The 21504-nt window shown below is 42.3% G+C and overlaps 1 protein-coding gene across 1 annotated transcript in view; it reads right to left on the reverse strand.

Moving 5' to 3' along the window:
- Nucleotides 1-21504, reverse strand: part of UST (uronyl 2-sulfotransferase) — a 165985-nt gene that overhangs the window by 87918 nt on the left and 56563 nt on the right. Inside the window, exon 2 of the mRNA XM_069852158.1 lies at nucleotides 14791-14834. Within this exon, the coding sequence (XP_069708259.1) occupies nucleotides 14791-14834 (44 nt within the window). The remainder of the gene's footprint in view (nucleotides 1-14790; nucleotides 14835-21504) is intronic.

A 21504-nucleotide genomic window follows, 5' to 3' on the forward strand; every position in this document is an offset into this window, starting at 1 on the left:
AAGATGAAAAAGAGAGAAAACAAATTAATTACTAGTTTGCCTCCGTCTTCCCCAGCTAAACCACACAGATGTGGTTTATGTCAAGATACACCTGCAGAGTGAAGTGACATTGGACAGAAACAAGGTTTTGGAGGTAGTCAACTCTAAAGCAGACCAGACAACATGATCTTCAACATGGATCACTGAAAATATACCAAAAACCACAAGAAAGGTAAGAGTGAAGTCTGTTTGTCTTCAGAGGTTGAAAGCCACATAACTGCAGTGGAGCACTTAAAATAAAGCAGTAAAAGAAGAAACAGAAGATTCTTCTGTTGCATTTCCATCAAGCAAGTGATTTAATTAAAAAAAGAATGACTTCCTCCTCCTCCAAAAACAATGCATTTCATCTGTTTGGCAGATGACATATTTGGAAGAGTAAATTAAAATGTGTTCTCTAATAATTCAACATCCATAAGTATCAAAATAAACTGAAAACATGAGCATGGAGCATAAGCAGCAAAAGGAGACTGGTTGCAGACATAGTCTTCAAACTCTTTAATGCTAAAGGAAAGCATTATTATGAAGTGTCTGCTAAAGCTAATGGTTCCTGAAATGTCCCACAAAACTGATCTGTATGGTCAACATCAAAACTTCCAAGAATTTTTCTGTGAAGAAGTACTACACCCTTACAAATCTAAAAAAGCTCAGACCCAAAGCACAGTAAAGTCTACCTGTTCAGTCTCAGATCATAGAATCATAGAATAGTTTGAGCTGGAAGGGACCTTAAAGATCTTCCAGTTCCAACCCCCTTGCCATGGGCAGGGACATCCCACCAGATCAGGCAGCCCAAGGCCCCATCCAACCTGCGCTTGAACACCTCCAGGGATGGGGCAGCCACAGATTCCCTGGGCAACCTGTGCCCGTGCCTCACCATGCTCATAGTGAAGAAATTCCTCCTTATGTCTAGTCTAAATCTGCTCCTCTCTAGTTTATACCCACTGCCCCTCGTCCTATCACTACAAGCCTTTGTAAGCAGTCCCTTCCCAGCGTTCTTGTAGGCCCCCTTCAGGTATTGGAAGGTCACTAGAAGCTCTCCTCGAAGCCTTCTCCTCTCCAGGCTGATAAACCCCAGCTCTCTCAGCTTGTCCTCATATCATGTAATATTACAAGTTACTATGGCTATACATACAGCAATTGAAACTATGATAATATCAACAGTAACCAGGAAAAATTCCAAAGAAAACATTGAAAATTAAGTTTTCAAAGTTTTGGGTGCATTCTATCAACAAACTTAGTTTTGCACCTTTTACAACTTATACAAGATTTACCTTCCTACAACAGCAGCTTTTGGGTGAGCAAAACACTACTTCTGCAATCTCCTGCACAAGATTCCCCACCAAAGAGAGCACAGAAACAGATGTATTGTGAAGGCAAAGCAATGTTCAAATTCAGCACATGTATATGAAGAGTCAAACAGGTTGGTAAAGAGCAGATGCTCTGTTTACTCAGCAGTTTTCAGGCTGTCACTGATGTTAGGTAGCCTCTGAAAGTGTGAGCAGCACTATTGGCTCCCATCACTCAGCAATATTTGCTGTAGACAAGCGACACCAGCTCTGCACCTCTCAAGGATGAAGCAGGTTAGAGGGAATCACCCTACCAAACAGATAATTGTTTGGGGAGGGAGTACAAGCAATACCTGCTAGATATCCGAGTTTATCTTTTTTCTGTTTCTTAACATAGCACGCTTGTCCTCTTCATTTTTATTGCTTTCCTCTGCAGTCTGCAACCTGTCCACCTCTTCTTGGACCAATATTAGATACAGTTGCTCTATCTTTTCACTCTACTGGCAAAGAGAACTGAACAGTTCTCCTTCGTATCTTGCAGTCACCCTTTTTAAATACATCTCAGGATGACATTTAGAAGAATCAAAGCAGATGGGACTGTTGCTGGCATCGAAAAGGATGCAGAACGTCAAGGCATCACTTTTTCTTTACCCTACATGAGTGTATGCAGATTACAACAGAAGAACAGGAAGACCTTTATTAGCTTTCTTGTGAAAAGAAGTATTTTTATCTCTTACTTCTAAAGTTCACCACATTGTGGAAGTTGTCTTACTCTCCCTTACCAAGATAAAGGAGATAAACAATAAAAGGACACGGTTCACTGACCCTGGTATCCGTTGAGAGAACTAGCATGAATACAGGTAGGTTAAGAATAGTGGTGCAAATTTAGTTACCCATTTTCCCATTGGTATGTTTTCCATGTGTATATATCAAAAAATCCTTAAGCTGCAGCATTTGTGCAAGACAGATTTTAAATCCAGCGCACCTTCACATTATCTGTATATGTATCTTGGAACTGTAAAGATTAAAGCTGCTGGTTTTTCTCCTGAGCCCAGGTTTTTGTACACTCTGTGATGTGTTCAGAACACACTGGCACAGTTAGTCTCTGTTTAAGTAGTAAATTCTATCACATCCAACCCACACGTTTATACTGGATACTTACAAAATGAGAGACGTTAAGCAGCTAGCTCTGGTTTTAAAGCTTTTGATAATATATCATGGCACTGCTGTTCCCTTAAGTAACCTAACTACCTTACAGTAGTTTCTGTCCTTCCAATGCAATATTCATTAATTCACCCTGGGAGCCAATAATATTGGATTTGAATGTGGTGAGTGGTAGATTTAATAATTTATTCCTCTGTATGCACTTGTCTTTCTTTACATTATGGTTTAACCTTTTTGTACCTATTGTGGTTGACTATCTAGTGCAACAACTCATGGTTTCACCACTGCCAAGAATCTGTCATACTGTGTTTCGGTTTGCCCTTCTACCCTTTACTCAATCCCCCTTCCCCTTTCAACAGTTTCTCTTTTTATTTTAATGTCTCCGGCATGCTTATCTTTTCCATTGCACTTTGTGCGGGCGCTTTATAAGTCAGTTGCAGAAGCAGAGGTTGTTTATAGCTGTAACTGGATTTTAATTTGTAAGACAGGCCAGTTCTGCAGGACTGCAACCCACATGCTCGTTGCTGATGAGCTGGCTCCCAAGTGCTCTTGCTCCATGTGCTCAGAGGAACTCAAAGGGACTGAATTTCTATCACAGCTTCTGCAGGATTGAAATTTAATCATTACAACATATACCCAGCTGGAAGGAATAACACTGAGGTGTACCTACAAGGACAACGTGTTGCTGGGCAACTCTTCCAGTACAGTCAGAACACAGCAGAAATCCCAGTGTAATCTAAAATTGCTCAAAGGCCCAGAATACCTTCCCCAACTGACCATGGTCCATATCTGAGTCATGAGTGGATCCTGTGGAACTGGAGATGCCACGTCAGAGGCAGTAACATATAAGGCCCAGCATCAAGTGCTCCCACTTCACCCTTCTGCAATGTTAAATGATCAAACTGGCTTGCTCAGGCAAAACAAACTTCACTCCATCAAACATCATAGCTGGAAAAAAAAAAAATCCTCTTTTTCTGAGTCAACTGAGATTCTTTCAGAATTGGTTAAAGGCAACAGTTCGGGATTTAAGAACAGGATCGACCAGACTCCTGGCAAAATCGTAAGTGCTACTTGACTGAGTCACAAGGCTTAGCAACATCAACTAAATCAGTCTGTAACTTACAAAAGATACCCTGTCATTCTACCCATATCCAGAATGGCAGATTTTTGATATTCCGCTGAAGGTTCAGGTCATCCAGACCCAGCTGTGGACTTGGGTAGTACAGTGCAGCACTTGCTAATAAAAAGCTAATGAAGGTGGCCATTACTGAGTGGATATGACTGACAGGTAGCTAGCTTCAGAAGTGAGGATGCTAATACCTTGGGTTGGTTTTTAGCAGTGGTATGTGAGGTAGAACAAAACCTACAGGTTGCAAAATTGGTGATATCAGAATTTTTTTATTTGTGTAACAGAGGGTAGGCTGCTGTGTTAATGCCAGAGGCAAGCAAAATTCACCTTTAACTATGCACTCAGTGGCAATTAAAGTACAAACAAAAAAAAGGTGAAATACCTTCCAAGCATCTTTGAAATTAGACGGAGGAACATGAAATTAGACGGAGGAACACTACAGACTACTGTTATTCACAAAACCTGCATCCCTGTTGTCTCTCTGTCTTTCAAAACTGAGAAGCTGAAAACATCAGACTTCGTAAAAAGCCAGTTCTCTACTGTTAAAAACTTTTGCAGCATCTCAACATGCACATATCCCTCACAGATTTGCCTTCTTGTGACAGGTGATTTGGCTTTAATTTCCCAAGTCTCTGTTCTGTCCCTCAGCCAGCCTCCCCATTTCAATACATTCTGATATCCTATAAACCAAAGAAGTACTAAAAAATAAGTAATAACCTTCTCTATTTTGGTAAATAACAGAATAAAATGATTTGTTCTGAAAACTGAATCACTGAACATAAACAGAAATTAGTACTCCAGTACCACTGAAATATTTTTATGACCCAATTCACACTTAATAGCACAAATTCTATACTAGCTTTTGGCAATATTGCCATAATACTAGTGTGCTACAACACCTACCTACTGTAGCTTCAGCAGGATTTCAATCAATTACAAATGGAGAAAACTTCTGAAAAATCAGATTTTTTTTTTCCCCCTTGAGATACAGTCATTTATAAGGAAGGAGAATATAATATAGAAGAACAGAAAATAACTATTCCAAATATTTCTGCGATTATTTTGCACTACCTTTAACAAACTGAGTGAGGTAGAGAAATATTTTATGTTTTTTGAAATTGCAGTATTTTATTGACTGTAATAGGCTCAAAAGCACAGTTATACAGTAAGACAGTACTTCAAACTATAAAGGGGATCCTTGTAGTTAAGGTAATTACTGAATTGCCTTTTAATATTTTGATTATTTCATCCAGGAATTGAGTCTAGTAATCACAGGATTTTAGTGTTTCTGAATTCTGACAAATTTTGCTAGCTGAACTTTCACACTGCCTGATCATCTCTGAAACAACTCTTCATTTTAAAAGCAGGATAGGGTTTTTTTAATCACTGAAATCTCCTTCCACCCTGCCCTGGATGGATTGTTTCAAAGATTATCCAACACTTGTTTTAGAACAGCAGAAAAATAAAGTGGACAGAAATCTTATAAACACAAAACCTCAATTTAATGGGGACAATGTTGACATCAACTTTAGGTGAGATTTAAAGTCAAAATAAAAAAAAAGAATCTACATGACAGTGGAGGGTGACAAGGACTGGGTACAGCAATACATACCAAAGGCCACTCAAGGGTTCTGCTGTTTTTTTCCTATAGTCTTGATTTAAAAGGAAAACACCAACAAAACATAAGGGCTACGTAAGAGCTGAACGAACATTGAAAAGAGTATTTATCCACCTTCCAGCTTCAAACCAATAAAATCAGATCAAATTTATTTTGTGCATGCATTTTTATTTCTTTTCATTTCAACCTCATCCTGACCCACATCGATTTTTGTATTCACTTAAAGCTTTGAACCACTATCACACACATGCTAAGCACAAGGCTTTGCTGAACAACTGCCCAAAAGACACTAGGAAAACTCTTTCCCTTTTGGAGAACAGACCACTTGAATGTATTTCTTTCTGCCACCTATGTGCACAGCTCCTTTATGCATATGTATCAGCCATACTGAAAGAGGGACATATCCAGATGCTCTTATTAAGTTCTCAGAAGAAAAGCTTCCAACCAATAACAACAGTAGGTTTGATAAAGATCACATCCTCAAAAGTCAGCCTCACAGTCTTGGATGGAGAAAAAAAACCCCAGGAAGTTTTGCTAAGGAAATATCTAAGGAGATACTGGAACAAAATACACCCATTTTGCTTACTTAAATGTTCAGATGTGAAATCACAGAATCACAGAATCACAGAATAACCAGGTTGGAAGAGACCCACCGGATCACCGAGTCCAACCGTTCCTACCAAACACTAAACCATATCCCTCAGCACCTCGTCCACCCGTGCCTTAAACACCTCCAGGGAAGGTGACTCAACCACCTCCCTGGGCAGCCTGTTCCAGTGCCCAATGACCCTTTCTGTAAAGAATTTTTTCCTAACGTCTAGCCTAAACCTCCCCTGGCGGAGCTTGAGGCCATTCCCTCTTGTCCTGTCCCCTGTCACTTGGGAGAAGAGGCCAGCACCCTCCTCTCTACAACGTCCTTTCAGGTAGTTGTAGAGAGCAATGAGGTCACCCCTCAGCCTCCTCTTCTCCAGGCTAAACAACCCCAGCTCTCTCAGCCGCTCCTCATAAGGCCTGTTCTCCAGCCCTTTCACCAGCTTTGTTGCTCTTCTCTGTACTCTCTCCAGAGCCTCAACATCCTTCTTGTGGTGAGGGGCCCAGAACTGAACACAGTATTCGAGGAGCGGTCTCACCAGTGCCGAGTACAGAGGGAGGATAACCTCCCTGGACCTGCTGGTCACGCCGTTTCTGATACAAGCCAAGATGCCATTGGCCTTCTTGGCCACCTGGGCACACTGCTGGCTCATATTCAGTCGGCTGTCAACCAACACCCCCAGGTCCCTCTCCTCCAGGCAGCTTTCTAGACAGACTTCTCCCAGTCTGTAGCACTGCATAGGGTTGTTGTGCCCCAAGTGCAGGACCCGGCATTTGGCCTTGTTAAACCTCATGCCATTGGACTCTGCCCAGCGGTCCAGCCTGTTCAGATCCCTTTGCAGAGCCTCCCGACCCTCCAGCAGATCGACACTTCCACCCAGCTTAGTGTCATCCGCAAACTTGCTAAGGGTGCATTCGATGCCTTCATCCAGGTCATTGATGAAGACATTGAACAGGGCTGGACCCAGCACTGAGCCCTGGGGAACCCCACTTGTCACTGGCCTCCAGCTGGATTTCACACCATTTCCCACCACTCTCTGGGCCCGGCCATCCAACCAGTTTTCCACCCAGGAGAGTGTGCGCCTGTCCAGCCCAGAGGCTGACAGTTTCTCAAGCAGAACGCTGTGAGAAACTGTGTCAAAGGCTTTGCTGAAGTCCAGGAAGACCACATCCACAGCCTTTCCCTCATCCAGTAGCCGGGTCACTTTGTCATAGAAGGCGATCAGGTTAGTCTGGCAAGACCTGCCTTTTGTGAACCCATGTTGACTGGGCCTGATCACCCGGTTCTCTTGCATGTGCTTCATGATAGCACTCAAGATCACCTGTTCCATGACTTTCCCTGGCACTGAGGTCAGACTGACAGGCCTGTAGTTTCCTGGGTCCTCCCTGCGGCCCTTTTTGTAGATGGGCACAACATCAGCCAGCCTCCAGTCCAGTGGGACTTCCCCAGTCTTCCAGGACTGTTGGAAGATGATGGAAAGGGGTTTGGCCAGCACATCCGCCAGCTCCTTCAGTACCCTAGGGTGAATCCCGTCCGGCCCCATAGACTTGTGACTGTCCAGTCGGGCTAGCAAGGCTCTGACCACCTCCTCTTGGATCATGGGAGCCTCATTTTGCTCCTCTAGCTCCTGGGTTTGTACACAGGCGGAACGACCCTCCTTACGACTAAAGACTGAGGCAAAGAAGGCATTAAGTACCTCAGCCTTTTCCTCATCCCCTGTTACTGTTGTCCCTTCTGTGTCCAATAGGGACTGTATGGTCTCCCTAGTCCGCCTTTTATTATTTATATATTTGTAGAAAGATTTTTTGTTATCTTTCACTGACTTGGCCAATCCAATTTCTAGCTGAGCCTTAGCCCTTCTGATTTTTTCCCTACACAATCTCACTTCCCTCCTGTAGTCCACCCAAGAGGCCTGTCCCTTCTTCCAGAGGCCATAAACATTTCTTTTCTTCTTGATATCCCTCAAGATCTCTCTATTCAACCAAGCTGGCTTTCTCCCCTGCCGGCTTTTTTTCCGGACCACGGGGATGGCTTTCTCCTGAGCTGCTAGGACCACCCCTTTGAAGAGCTCCCAGCCCTCCTGGGCTCCCTTGCCCTTGAGTACTGTCTCCCATGAGACTTCACCAACCAGCCTGCTGAAGAGATCAAAGTCAGCCCTCTGGAAATTTAATGTTACCGTCTTGCTAACCACCCTCTTCACCTAGAACAGAAAATTTTATAATCTCATGGTCGCTTAGTCCTAGGCGTCCACCTACCGCCACATCCCCTACAAGGCCTTCTCTGTTCACCAACAGGAGGTCCAGGAGGGCACCTTCCCTGGTTGGTTCATTCACCAACTGTGCAAGGAAGTTATCTCCCACGCACTCCAGGAACCTCCTAGACTGCTTCCTTTCTGCTGTGTTGTACACCCAGCAGATATCAGGCAGATTGAAGTCTCCCACCAGAACGAGAGGCATCGATCTAGAGATTAACCCCAGCTGTTTATAGAAGAGCTCATCAGCTGCTTCTCCTTGGTTGGGTGGTCTGTAACAGACTCCCATCACAAAATCTACCTTCTGGTGGGCTCCTCTGATTTTGACCCACAGGCACTCAACCTCCTCATCTCCACAATCCATCTCAGTGATGTCCAAGTCCTCCCTTACAAAGAGGGCTACCCCACCTCCTCTCCTACCCTTCCTGTCCCGCCTGAAAAGCTTATACCCCACCATAGTCGTACTCCAGTTATATGAGTCGTCCCACCACGTTTCCGTGATGGCAACAACATCATAGGCCCCTTGCCCTACGACAGCTTCCAGCTCTTCCTTCTTATTTCCCATGCTGCGTGCATTGGTGTAAATGCACTTCAGCTGAGCTGCCGAGCCTTCAGCCCTCCTAGAGGGAACAGGGTTCGTTCCCAACTGCCTGGTAACTGGATCAGTTGACACCAGAGTGCCTGCATCTCCCTTAACACCCCGAGGTGTGTTCTCCCCCACTTTTTGTGCGGTGAGGTACTGGTGGTCCTCGCCCGCGCACCCTCTCCCAATCACCAATTCCCCACATCCAGGCTCATTCCTGTCTAGCCTGGGCTCAACCCCCTCCCCCTTCACATCTAGTTTAAAGCTCGATTTATGAGCTTGGCTAGGTTTCTGGCAAGGGCTTTAGCCCCCCTAGGAGACCCATGTGTCCCGCCCTTAGCGAGAAAGCCTGGGGGTGCATGAGCCCCCCCATGATCAAAAAAACCAAAGCCCCTCTCCTCGCACCAGGCTCGGAGCCAGGTATTAATCGAATTCTTCCTCCTGGCTTCCCCCTCCTCTCTATTTAGCATTGGGATGGAGCAGAATACTACTTGTGCCCCAGAGCCCTCCATCACTTTCCCAATTGCCCTGAAGCCATTCTTGATGGCTTTGGCCTTTTTGTTTGTTAGGTCATCATTACCAGTTTGGACTACTATCAAAGGATAGTAGTCCGTCTCGTGAACCAGGGAAGGAAGTTTTCTAGCTACCTCCTTCCCTGATGCACCTGGCAAGCAGCAGACCTCTCTGTGGAGCGGGTCCGGTCTGCAGATGGGTCCCTCCGTTCCTTTTAGGAGGGAGTCCCCTACAACAATCACCCTCCTCTTCTTCTTGATGGAGGATGTTTTTATCTTTTTCTGAGAATGGTGCAGCCTAGGGAAGGATTCTAGGCTGTGGGAGCCACCATCCTCATCCTCAGGGCTGGATTCCACCTGCAGCACCTGGTACTTGTTCACCAGGGGGATCTGGGGCTTTGCTGTATGGGTGAGGGGAGTAGGTTTCCTTCCTCTGGCAGGAACTTGCTGCCATTCCCCATCTCTTGTAACCCCAACCTTGCAGCTTGCAGGTGGATGATGTTCGGACACTCCAGCCCCAGCAGGCTGCTGAGTTAGTGAGAGGGCCCTGCTCCACTGGTCAATCTCCCTCTCACACTCCCTGATGGTCCTCAGTCTCTTCACCTCCTCTCTTAGCTCCTTCACCATGTGAAGGAGTTCCCCCACTCGAGCGCAGCTTTCACAAGTGGGGCCAGGACCAGAGGCACGAGCCGGTGTGGGAGGGGGGCACTGCCTGCAGCCCAGGGTCTGGGTAGCTGCATGCACCCACTGTGGCTCTGTCTGGGTGGCAGCATCCACCCTGCCTGCTGCAGCACACGGAGCAGCTTTAGCCTTCTGACGGGTGGCCACCATGGTCTTCGGTGTATTCTCTCTAGTCTCTAGGTCCTCTCTGCGCCCTGCCTTCTCGAACTGCCGCTCAAACTGCCCCGCACCTCTTTGCCACGCTCCTCGTCGCCGTGCTCCAGGTCGCGGTGCTCCCAGGGGCGCAGTTTAAATCTCCCGCGGTAGCTGCCGGGACCGCCCCCTCCCGTCAGGCACCGCGCGGGACCGGCGTGTGGGGGCTGTCAGGACCCCCGCCTGGGTTTTTTATTTTTTCTGGGATTTTCCCGGCTCCGGGAAGCTCCCACCGCCTCAAAAAGTCCACCCCACCACAGAACTCACCGTCCTGCTGCTAGATGCTGCCGAAGAAGCATCATATATCAGATGAACATATTAATTGAATAACGAACACATGGCCTACGCCAGACATATATCACTGGCAAGAGTTATTGCTGCTCATCTTTAACAGTCCAGTAAACCTTTACTGGGGGAAGATGTGAAATGCTGGCTCAACTGGCCTTATAGGGACAAGTAGAACCATGTCAGCAACGTTCATGTACAACAGTGAGCAAAGCTTTCCTTCGCTGCTCACACTGAGAAAATTACTGCTGCCGCTTTTATTTGAAAAAACTGCCCAGTTCCCTATCTCCTGAAGCATTATGATGCTATTCCTTATTCAGAAAACAAGTGCTATTTTCAGTTCTTCCACTGGGGAAAAAGAAACATAGTATTTAAAAAAAAGAAAAGTCTTGGCACCTAGCCATGATGCAAAGCCAAAACTAATATGATTTCCAACAAAACACTGGTATGTGTTCTGCAAAACAGTCTGGTAGTATCAACTGTTGGTGGCCTTCCACTGCAGCTAACTACATACTGCCAACATTAGCTATCAGTCATTTCAAAACTGGGCAATGGATTGTTGTTTAGGATCTCAGTTTCTAGTTTTTAAGTACTTTTAAGCAGACACATAAAATTAGAATCCATTTGACTCTAAAACTTAACTTTCTAAACCCACTAAATGCCCCTGTCATGTTTTCATTTCATCCAGGGAATGCTGTAATTCCCTCTGGTGAATATACTGAACACCAGGAAAACACTGGAGAGCTTCACATAATAGTGTCATGTAGGACTGACCACGGTTGAATGCAGCAGGGCAAAGATATGCTTTCCAGGGTAAGTGAACTGCTAGGATTGAAAGAAACAATTCAAGGACATTTCAGTCTGTGCATCGTGTGCTTCTAAAGAAAGGTACCTCATGTTATCTGCACAACTGAAAATAGTATTTATAATGAAATATTTTAAATGTTTGAATCAGGATTAATTCGTTCCAACACCTTTATATATGACAAATTAACCATTAATTGACCTTAACCTTCTATTAATTTAACATAGAAGGTTATCTAATCATATGATTAGAGGCTACCTGACACTTGATTACAGTGAATTTCATTTCACTCATACAGGCAGGGTTCACAGTTACAAACTGAAGCTGTAAGAAGGTAAATAACTGCACTTTGCCAATAATGCTATGTATGAGATTTACAAAGCAAGAGCATCTTCATGCAAAACACTACCCTAAGCAAATGTCAGGAATTATCTGCCCTTTCTATCAATTCCCATCCATGTTCTGATTAGAAAAATGAAAAAAAACCCCAAACCCCCCACCCACAAACAAGCAGGCTTGTTACCCACGCTGTCCACAAGATGATCAAACTATGTGCATCCCTCTTTTATCAATGTTTCTAAACACAAGCAAGTACTTAAAAAAACAAACTACCTGTAACTTATATAAGTCTATAGCCTGTTACTCCACTGAGCTATTTACCAAGCTTTCAGAAGTGAGGAGGGGTGAGGATGACTACAGAGGAAGCCCAAGAACTTTACTGACAGTGAGTAGCTTACAAACACCAATCAATCATGCAGGTACCTAATCAGTTGGCCTTTCTACAGACAGCTGAGCTGTAGCTGGATGAAGGTATGTGAACACAGACCAAAAGTACATGTCTAGAAAGGCAAAATAAATTTTCATAATGTAAACAGGAGAGTGTCAAGAGTTGGATAAATCTGTCCTACTGCTACTGTCCACCAGAGCCTAGTTCCCATTCATGGCACCATGAATCAGTAAAATTAAAATTACTGAAGCACCAAAACCTGCGCAAAGTTTTCAAGGTTAAAACCTCTTACCTAGATTACAGTCTTTTCCATACTGGCACAGATATACATTTCTGAATGCTAATGCAAACATGAAAACTACAGTTTTGGAATAAGCATTCCTTTACTCTTTCAAGCTAAAGGTTCAATGTGGAGACCCAACAAACATTATGGTTTACTTCTTCAAGCTGCTGTACTTCTGCGCAAGAGGAGCATAAGGCACCCAAATAACCAAGATATCTTTCAAGAGCACTAAAGTGTACTCAGTAAATTTTAAGTGTGAAACATTACTTTAGCCTTAGATTCTCTGCATATCATTTAATAATAATAAACTTAACTGGTTGGTTTTGCAAATTCTGTCTACATCCACTTGTGTTAATAATTGTGCACACAGAAAAAGTGAGTAATCGGTGTCAGAGGAAGAAAATGAGAAACATCTTCCTTCTTTATGTGAGCTGTCTGAACCTTACTAACATAACATTTCCATGTTATCAGCCAAAGTTTACAGATCTCGTGCACAGAGTTTGCGGCAAAAAACATGAAGAGACCCAGATTATTGTAGCTTGCTCTTGCTGATAACTAAGCTAAGTCAAATCACTTTTCACATTATCTTCCTGCTGACCCAAAGTCAACTGTTTCACCACACTGATGCCAATATGCAGTTTAGCATTTTAACTCAAGACCTGGTGGCTCACAATGTGATGAGAGATGAGTGAGGGCTCCCATCAGAGACAGTGGCTCTTCACCCCTGTCTCATCTCTAACTATTTACTCCCACCTGATGCACTAGCATTTAAAAGAGGCTGCAGCAACAAAATAACCTACCTGAAAATTAAACTAGGAGACAGATGTATTTTCAGGTAACTGCTCTACCTCTCTCATGCAAACACCTGTACCAGCCCAGCAGGAATCCTGCAGCACTGGAAAATAAAATGACCCTTTCATCAGCAGACTCCACTTTTTGTCTTTAACTGACCATGAAATCTCACTATTTTCTGGAGAGTTCTTAAAATAGCTAAAATTTCTACTCAAAAGACCAACAGGGCCATCCAAAGCATTCAAGATATAAGTTTGATTAAAGTAAGCCATAGGCTATATGACAGAAATTAGCCTATTGCAAATTATTATTATATACATAATCACAGAAACTCCCACCTTGCTTCTGCTTCGACGTTTTACAAATACGAGCAAGAACTGTGCATAATTTGGAAAGGAAACTTCCAGAAAAGCTGTACCTTCAAGTGCTGCAACTGCACAGCATAAAGATTTCAAAACCAAGCAGATTTATTCTATCCAAATACCTAAATAAGATACTACACTGTAGCTATAGAAATAAAGTGAGTCTGGATAAACCAGAACGCGGTAAGAGAACTGTTGGGCTTTTCTGGTTTTGTTGTTTGTTTTCATTATTAACAGCTACTGTAATAAAGGAGTTACAACAGCTTTCTTGTCTAGAAAGACAGACACAAAATAATATCAAATCATCTTTTAAAGAATAAACCAACACAGGGTAAACCAAAAGAAAATTTAAAAAGAGACCCTAAATGCCTGCTTCTACTTTCTCCTCTTGAAAATAACATCGTGATGCTGGTCCTCGCCTGAAACGTTATGAGGTGCCATGATGACAGAGAGGGAAAAGTCAATGCTGCACAGTCATACTTGATGGGAACGGTGTACCCTACCCCTATAAAACGGTTCATTATGTACATTGATTAGATGTATCATACTGCTCTGCTTGAAAGCATTGAATCTACAGCAGAGCCCATGCTCTAGGAACTGCTGACAGCAAAAAGGCCATCTTCAAGCCACTCCAAAATGAGTGGTGCAGTTGTCACACCAGAATGATGAGATGTCATCCAGAGGGATGTGGAGAAGCTGAAGAAGTGGGCCAGTGTGAACCTCATGAGGTTCAACAAGGCCAAGTGCAAGGTCCTACCACCTGGGGCAGGGCAATCTATGGTTTTCATATAGGCTGGGCAACTACATGATCGAGAGCAGCCCTGCGGAGAAGGACTTGGGGGTGCTCATTGAGAAGCTCAACATGAGCAGGGTTGGAACTAGATGATCTTTATAAGGTTCCTTCCAACCCAAACCATTCTATGATTCTATAATTTACTTCCCTTATTAATCTCCAACTGCAGTGTCAGGCTGCCCTCTCAATACTTGCAATGCCGTAACTGTATTGACTGAGAAAATAAACCAGTTAGAGAGGTTCAACCTGCCCCTAGTATGGATAGTTTTTTCCTATGAGAGCTAAAGAAAGTAGTTCACCAGGAGCTGACTGTTTCCATTTGCAAGCAAATACTTCACAAGAAAAACAATGATTGCAACAATTGGTGAAATGTCCAAACCATTAAAGGAAGCTTGTCAAAGGGAGACAAGTTTTGGTTTTGCATGAATGTGCAGACAGACAAAACATCACTAAAATCCTGCCTCCCCTTGACTGAATGAAGAAAATTCCATTAGTTTAATCACACAGAGTTTTAACCCAAATTACTTACAAAAGTTTGAAAAGACTTGGGGGGGGGGAGGGGGAGGAAGGTCTGAAAGGCCAATTGCTGTTCATATAAACTCAGCAGAGTTGCTTTGCACACAATAAACATACAATTAATTAAAAACTAAACCAAAAAAAAAGCAGGAAGAAAGCAAATGCAAAATGACAACAGCTCACCTTTTGAGGGGGTGGTCCATGGTCATCCAAATAAGTGGAATTTCCTACAAAAAGAAGAAGGATGGAGATAAACAAAAGTCTTCCAATGCAACTTCAAAACTTGTCAATCCATGGAACTAGTGTATCTGCATCCCACTGGTTCTGCGGTGTCAAATATTTCAAGAAAAACAACTACCCTTTGCTTTATTTTTTTGTTAACAAGAAAAAAAAACCCTAATTTGTTTTCGCTTCATTTGTGATAAAATATTAGATGCACATTGTCACTTTAGCAAAAAAAAAAATAAATGGGCCAAGGCAGCTTTAATTAAATAATGACAGCATTCAACTATTTGCATGACAAAACATGTCAGCTGTATCCTTGTGTATTTTAAGCAAGCAAGCACAGTTAAACTCAAAAAAAATTCTTAAATAATGAAGCATCAAAGTCCTTCATCAGATTTTGATCTGGAGTTGACAACCATTCACTTATCTCTCTTCTAACATGGATTTTCCCCAACCAACAAGGTACTTTTTTGTTCCCGGATTGAATGGGAATTGTATTCTGATGCAATTCCACCTGCCTTTTCAAGATGCTTTATAATTCAGACAATGAGTTTCATAAAAAAAAAAAAAAAAGAAAAGCCTCTAAAATTTTTTAATGTTCCCTTCTTAGCTAGGTACAATAAAAGGCAACAATTTCAGATATTTTAACCATTACTTACAAGGATACACTGTTATATAAAATACACCTTCTGGCATACCCCTATAGGCTGTTCTCCCTTCAACTGTCCTCCATGAATCCTTTTCACAGAGGATTAATCAGGAGCTTTCCCAACATGTCCCAGTAGAAGATGCAGAAGTGCAAATCCCTGCAAAGGGATGTGAACAGGCTGGACTGCTGGGCTGAGACCAATGGCATGAGGTTTAACAAGGCCAAGTGCCAAGTCCTGCACTTGGGACACAACATCCCCGTGTAGCACTACAGAATTGAGGAAGAGTGGCTCAAAGCTGCCTGGAGGAGAAGCACCTGGGAGTGTTGGTTGACTGTCGACTGAACATGAGCCAGCAGTGTGCCCAGGTGGCCAAGAAGGCCAATGGCATCTTGGCTTGTATCAGAAACGGCGTGACCAGCAGGTCCAGGGAGGTTATTCTCCCTCTGTACTTGGCACTGGTGAGACCGCTCCTCGAATCCTGTGTTCAGTTCTGGGCCCCTCACCACAAGAAGGATGTTGAGGCTCTGGAAAGAGTCCAGAGAAGAGCAACAGAGATGGTGAGGGGCTGGAGAACAAGTCCTACAAGGAGCAGCTGAGAAAGCTGGGGTTGTTTAGCCTGGAGAAGAGGAGGCTGAGGGGAGACCTCATTGCTCTCTACAACTGCCTGAAAGAAGGTTGTAGAGAGGAGGGATCTGGCCTCTTCTCCCAAGTGACAGGGGACAGGACAAGAGGGAATGGCCTCAAGTTCCGCCAGGGGAGGTTCAGGCTTGACATCAGGAAAAAGTTTTTCATGGAAAAACTTTTCCAACCTGGTGATTCTGTGATTCTGTGAAGACGAAACCTTGCAGCAAGTCTAAAAGTTCCTCTTGGGCCACACTTGCCTCTCCTCTCAGTCTTCCTCATACTAAAGAGAGCAAAACTGCCCCTGCCCTAACCTGACATCAGCACAGAGTATGAGAAGATTTTTACAAGAGCCTGCTAGTTATCCAAACATCACATGGAAGAGGACTTTCCTGGAGTGTTGGATGGGCAGCAGATACAGCCTCTGAGGCAATGTAGGCAATGTGGCACCAAAAAGCTGTTCTCTTGTCAATCTGGCCAAACGAACACCATGTCACATAGCTTTTTGTAGTGCCAGAAGAAAAACAGACTTCTGGATCCAGTAGACAAGGAGAAGTTTGTGTGTGAGAGTGTGATGAATATCCACATACAATAAAGAGTCAGGATTAGTTTGTAGAAATATTTTGCTTTCTATTTTTTCTATACCATTCTAGCATACATTATGAAGTTATGAAAACTTGAGCCAAAAGATTTCCAACTCACCTAAAGGTAAGTCCCAATACCTCAAGCTTGTTCTTTCACAGATGTGTGTACCTTGATGTTGCAATACACAACTACAAAAGCCTGAAGAGCAACTTTTTGATGGTCACCTTAAATCACAAGCCCATCTTCTGATGCACACCAGAAATCCATCTTTCTATACATTTGACACATACCCATCCTTCAAACAACTCAATTGATTATTTTAATGCCATACATAATACGGCTGATTCCCTACATTCAAGATAATTTCTATTACCCATTCCTCTGATATGAATCTAATTGTCAGGGAAGTAATTCAGTTCCAACAGTTAACAAAGTTGTACATTGCTTTCCACTGAAGTAGCTACTCCATATACAGTGAGATGGGCTTGAAAAGAAGCATTTCAGGAAAACCCAGAGTTACACCTGGGAGGGGAGCAAAGAAAGCTCTGTTAGGGCCTCTCTTTCCACACTCAGTCAGGATTTAACTTTATTGTAGGATCAGGCTGTTACTACGTAGTTCATAGCAACTTTCTCCTCTTTGCAATTAATTAAGCTGAAAGACAGTCACTGTTTTTGATAAAAACAATTCTTGTGTGTCAGGAAAATTGCTTTATTTTGATCCATGCTAAAACAAATTCTGTTTGCTAAAAAGATATTTTGTTTCCTAAACAAGTTAACTCATCAGAAATGCCATAAAAATACGAAAACTACTGATTTGTTAGAGTAACTGAGTTTTCTAAATGATATTAAAAAGGATACAGCAATAATCATATTTTTCTTGCCACCCTAAAACATAGACAGTTTATTCTTATCCAAATAAAAAGGAATATTAACCACACACATATTAACTATATCTTTAGCACTTGGCCTGTCATGGCCCATTTTGCTGTAGAGAAGGATTTAATTACCACCTTCTCTCAAGAAAACATATCATTACAGTTATATGCAGTATCTTCTAGAGCAGCATCAAGAGTGTCTGAGCGATATTGTGGAAACCTTTTTGATGTATTCTTTAAAATTAAGGAGCCAGTAGCAAGCAATTTTACCTTTCCGTATTAGTAACCGATGTTCTTAGTATGCTTACTGCATTTTCCTTCCTTTCTCATTTTAAAGTGATTTAAATTACATCAAAATATCCCTGGCTTTGAACATGTACCCTGTAAGTTGGATTTCTGCTCTCAAAATACAACTTTTTTTTTCCTCCAGCACACTGTAGTTACTACTGTATCCACTTAAAACACAAACAGTACAACTTTGGTCCATTTTATAAAGGTCTTTTTCATGGCAGTTGCTCGCTCAAATCCAGAAACAGCTAATGGTGATAGAAATTAATTACCAGACAGACAGAAGTGATGAAGGAAGTTAAGAGTACTGATTTAAAACCTAGTGAGAATAGCTTACAAATGAAGAGCAGAGGAAGGAAAGCTGCAGACATTTCCCACTCCCTTATACTGCCCCAAACGCAATATACTGAGCTAGTTCCTTTCCCCTGACCAACCTCCAGCATCCACTCCTCAGGCGTATGAAACAGAGCAGATCTCAGCATCCACAGCATGTCACATCAATTCAATAGTCTGAATTCTTTTGAGGTCCAGTTTAAAATGAGTATTTGTTTTCAGTAATAAAACCAAAATCTTTTGCTGTATGATTCATACCATACCCTAAGTAAAAAAACACCAAAATAATTAAATGGCTCCAACTGAGACAGAGGAGGGCAGGCAGGCTCTGGGGTACATGAGCCACTTTCTTAACCCTGTGAAGCTCTGTATATGCTCTCACTGATCATCGTATTATAGAATTGGGTTTGCTTCCATTCTGTACACAAAACAGGAACCACACTACAAAAGCCTTAATGCATGCAGAAGTATCCTGAAAAATATGCACCTAGGTCAGAATATTTCTGCAGAAAACCCGCAGGAATGTTGATAACTTACTAACGCAAGAAAAGGTCATGAAAAGCATATTAAGCATGACTCCCCGAGTTGGATATTTATAAGTCTTATGAACTTAAGACAGGATGCTGCTTTCATATAGAGTCACTTTTCAGAGAATATATATCAGACTAGCTTACTTTAAAAACAAAAGAAAAATTCAGCATTATAAATACTGCAACAACAGAGAAATACCAAGGTAAAGCCAATCTATGAACTACTGGCTACTAAGAGATGACAAAGTAATACAAAAAGGAGAGTTGCCAAGTAAAAATAGGAAAGCAGGAATGAATACCATAAACACTGAAACAATTGTTCTTAAGTTCAACAGGACAAGGTTATCTAAGATGAAGATCATTATTATGCAGCTGTTAAATGGGAGGGCACAGACAGCATGTGTTTAACATCACCAAGGCTCACAAGACAAGAGGCTTTCTGTGGTAGAAATGACAAAGCTAGAGAGAAGCAGGTCATCTTTCCTCATTAAGAATCTAGTCCATTACCTTGAAGGAATTTATGCCATCAAATTACTATGATGACTTCTCTGAAGTCCTCTAATAAAGCTTTACTAAAGACATCATTGCTCTTGTTTGTTGCCCAACAAGGCAATTCTAGATTTTTTTTTTTTCCTGGAGAGGAGTATTTATTCTTTGAAAATAACATTTTCTGCTTTATTTTGCCTTCCTGTAACAGTGTTAAAGTCTAAGGCATTAAAAACCAGTCAGACAGAATAACCAAGTCTCAGAACAGTGGAATTATGAGTTCCACAAACATGCTCAACAGCACATTTGAGCTGACTGAATGCAGACTCCTCCAGCGTGTTAGGAAAAAAAAAAAAAAAGAAAAAAAAAAGAATTCAGCTTTATTACAGAACATACTGAATATGTGGAAGCAGTCCAAATTTAGCCATAATTTATTATCTTTGAGGTTAAGTGAATCAGCTGTATGCAAAATCTTTGGGGAAACCTTGTGGTTATGTTTCTTTTTTCTTGGAATCACTGAAGCGTGGGGGTTTTGCTTGAAGTAAGCCAAGTTTATACACAGAAATATGGTCAGTCATCAAGATTAAGGACAAATATTATTGTGTCCAGCTCAGAACTGCAGAAACCAAGGAAAACTGCAAACCTGGAAAAGAACCCCAACATTTTCAAAAAATGACTGGGGAATATGGGAAGAGGTGACACGCTTATATGTACGAAAACCTTTTGATAGCAACTTTAACAGGATCACTCCATTTGGACAATTCAGATATCACGCAGAAAGAATGATGAAGATGGAGAAAGCCAACATGGAAAATGTAGAGTTCTGACTGTTTTCCTGGAGCAGGGTTCTCCCTTGGTAGGAATCGCAAGCAGCAGTCTAAGGGAGCCGAGATCCAGCTAGTGCCAAATGTAATGTGTTTTCTGAAACGCCTCCTTTTCTTCTTTTCACTTGGTCATTGTCTCAAACTTCCAGCAACCAATACAACCTTTACTGGAATACTATCCCTCAGATCATCTGATGTCTAAAGGAAACGAACAGCTTAGTAGATGTCTGATGAGTCTTCTGGTCTGGAAATCAAAGCTTTCAAGAATTTCCCCATCAAGCACCCCTAATCGTTAAGAACTGCACCTTCAAAATAGAAGAAAGTGCCAGTAAGTATTCAGAAGAGCATCAGTTCTGCTCTGCTTCCAGACAAAAAATTATTTAAGCAAAAAACTGGAAAACCACTCTCAATCAAAATCAGTTCATGGCTCCCCTGTGCCAGTTATCATTTTATTTTATGCAATTTCCTCACTTCATTTTTTCACCACAGAAAATTTCCCACTACAGAAAACACTGGGGAGGCTCCATTGCTAGTTGGAGAGGACGCCTGTGGCTGGCAGCAGGTAACCAGGCCAGACAGGACTGTCCAAACCAATAGTTTGGGGATCGTTTACACAGTTTATTCTGTCCCCTCCATTTGGTGGGTGTCTCTCTTTTTTCTCTCACATCTCCTCCCCCACCACCCCCCACCTTGGTTTTTTTCCTCCCAGCGAGCAGTGGACATCCTTAGAAATTTTACAGATTTTTACACATCTGAAATAATACGAAATTTTGTGCCATCAGATCATGGAGCAGTTTGTGGTCCAAAGACAGGAAGGGGGTTAAAGACTACAATTTTAAACCTAGCAGCTTAGCAGAACGACCTTGCCCAGCCTGAATCCAACCTAGAACAAAAAACGCTGCTACTGCTGAGGTCAGCAAAGTCATACCAGCCTTGACAGAGGGAACTTTTTCAGAGGTGTGCAGAGATTAACATAGCAAAAACCCACTGAACAGTCTGCACTGGAATACAAAGTGACTCATTCCAATTTCTTCCACTGTATGTAAGAGACTCTGTATATACAATTGGTTTCATCTGTCATCCTGTCAAAATTTTCATTTTTACGATGAAAAAATGTAGAGTAAGCATTATTTTTTAAAAACATTCTGAAGTGGACTTTTCTGCTTCCTTTCTTGCCTTTCAAAACATCTTGGTTACTCCTCATTTTTTAAATCATAAATACAAAAACCCCTCGCCCCAAACCCAAACACTTAACTCATTCCACCTCACCACAAGCAATGAAGCAGAGAAGCTGGAACATAAAAACACCTATTTGGCTTTACTACTCAGTCAATTGAACCCTGGAAACTTCATTAAGATACAATTCAGATTTCTTTACCTACCATTTTTATATTTCTAAAACAATTAGGAGAGAAACTGGCAAAGCTAAGTTCAGTTTTTGAAAACTTACTGGTAATTCTGCATATGTAATAGATATATA

The sequence above is a fragment of the Phaenicophaeus curvirostris genome, chromosome 2 (assembly GCF_032191515.1).
Source record: "Phaenicophaeus curvirostris isolate KB17595 chromosome 2, BPBGC_Pcur_1.0, whole genome shotgun sequence".
Classification (NCBI taxonomy): domain Eukaryota; kingdom Metazoa; phylum Chordata; class Aves; order Cuculiformes; family Cuculidae; genus Phaenicophaeus; species Phaenicophaeus curvirostris.